General features: G+C 44.0%; 1 protein-coding gene across 1 annotated transcript; it reads left to right on the top strand.

Moving 5' to 3' along the window:
- The first annotated feature begins 514 nt into the window (after nt 1-514).
- LOC110882164 (cold shock domain-containing protein 3-like) lies at nt 515-1,111 on the top strand. The gene is made up of 2 exons (XM_022130247.1): nt 515-858; nt 919-1,111. Exons 1-2 carry the CDS (start codon nt 515-517, stop codon nt 1,109-1,111), a joined length of 537 nt encoding a protein of 178 aa, XP_021985939.1.
- The last annotated feature ends 674 nt before the right edge of the window (nt 1,112-1,785 follow it).

The raw sequence follows: 1,785 nt of genomic DNA, 5'->3' as shown, positions 1-1,785 counted from the left end.
GAGGCGGAATTACAAGAGCGCATCTCACAGGCCATCGCACAACACGAGGCCCTTCGCTCCGAACGCAGCGGAGGTACCTCAGGAAATAACCCACTCAACGGTAATGTTTAGTCACTTAAGACACATTACAAAACGTTTGGACATTTCCAAGGGTGCTTTGCTAATGCCTTATGTGAATGATGTTGCTTATGTCGCAGGCTGCACTTACAAGCAATTCTTGGGCTGCAAGCCCCGGGATTTCGACGGCACTGGGGGTGCCGTAGCCTTCATGCATTGGGTCGAGAAGACGGATTCTGTTTTGCGATTGAGAAATTGTACTCCAAAGCAACAAGTCATTTACATTTTCGGACTGCTTCAAGATGGGGCTCTGTCATGGTAGAATCTTCAAATTCAGACATTGGGCGAGACTGATGCGTATGCTTTGACGTGGGACGAATTGAAAGTGTTGATGCATAAGAAGTATTGTTCAAGAGTAGAAATCCAGAAGTTGGAAACTAAGTTCTGGAACATGAAAATGGAAGGTTCAAGGATAGCTGAGTATGTGCAGAGATTCCATGATTTGTCTCGTGTTGTCCCCTACATGGTAGAACCAGAGTTTAAGAGGGTCGAACGTTTCATCTGGGGATTGGCACCTCAGATTCTGAGCATGGTGACAACATCAAAGCCACCAACAATTACCGAAGCTATTGACTTAAGTGTGGCGCTCACTGAAGAAGCGGTTAGACTAGGAAAATTTTCAATCTCTAAAGAGAAGAAGGAGACTCCTGTGGAGCCATCTGGAGATAACAAGAGAAAGTTCGCAAACTTCAAGAAGGGTACTCGGGCGAAAAGCAACAACAATGCCAAAAAGGGAAAAGAGTACATGGGTAAACTACCTAAGTGCGACAATTGTAGACGTCATCATATCGGGCGATGTAGAAATGGAAAGCGTGATAACTGTGGCAAAGTGGGGCACTGCAAGGAGACGTGTTGGCATGGGACGGGACGTGGAAAAGGAGGTCAAGGGTGTTATAAATGCGGTGACGTGGGGCAGTTTAGGAAAGATTGCCCAAGGGAGATTAAACAAGATCGTGGAAGAATGTCCAACACCGGAGCTAGGGAAGCACGCTAGGATCCAAACATGGTTATCGATACGTCCCCTGTTAGTCAACGTTATGCATTTGTGTTGGTGCATATGTCTGTCGACTTCGTCTTGTATCGAGTCTTGTTGGGATTGAACCCTAACAGAGGAATAGATAATGTAAAGCCAAAACCGGATCTCATCAGTGGACCATCAATAAGCAGCAGTTTATCCTACGCTCTCCCCTTGACAGTGGTTATCTAACAGCTGATGAATCTCAAAGTGCTGCTAAACTACAACAACTGACAAACCAAACTCTGATGATTACTTAACAACTACTGAAGACAAACTCTGCTGATCTATCTACTGCTGTCTCTTAAGTACTGCTGAAGACTCAAGCACTGCCCTCCCAAAGACTGATCACCTTTGATGAAAGCACTGAAGACTCAACATCTGTACTAAGGCAACAACAGTGGAACGTGAAGCAGTAGTTTTCCTTAGCTTTACATTTTATTACTTATCAGATGTTGCATGTCAGTAGTTTGTATAGAACAGTATTTGTAGTTTGTTAAGTCGTTAGATGTCACTATCATGGTGACGTCAGCTGAGGTAGATCAGTAGTTTGGTTTGCCTATAAATATGACAGTATTCTGTACTGTTATACTTGATTGTTTTGAGTGAGTTCTTCTCCTGAATTCATCCTTTCATCTTGTGCAACCAACTCT

Source organism: Helianthus annuus, chromosome 10, assembly GCF_002127325.2.
Source record: "Helianthus annuus cultivar XRQ/B chromosome 10, HanXRQr2.0-SUNRISE, whole genome shotgun sequence".
In the NCBI taxonomy this organism is placed as follows: Eukaryota; Viridiplantae; Streptophyta; class Magnoliopsida; order Asterales; family Asteraceae; genus Helianthus; species Helianthus annuus.
This window is presented reverse-complemented; position numbering and strand designations above follow the sequence as displayed.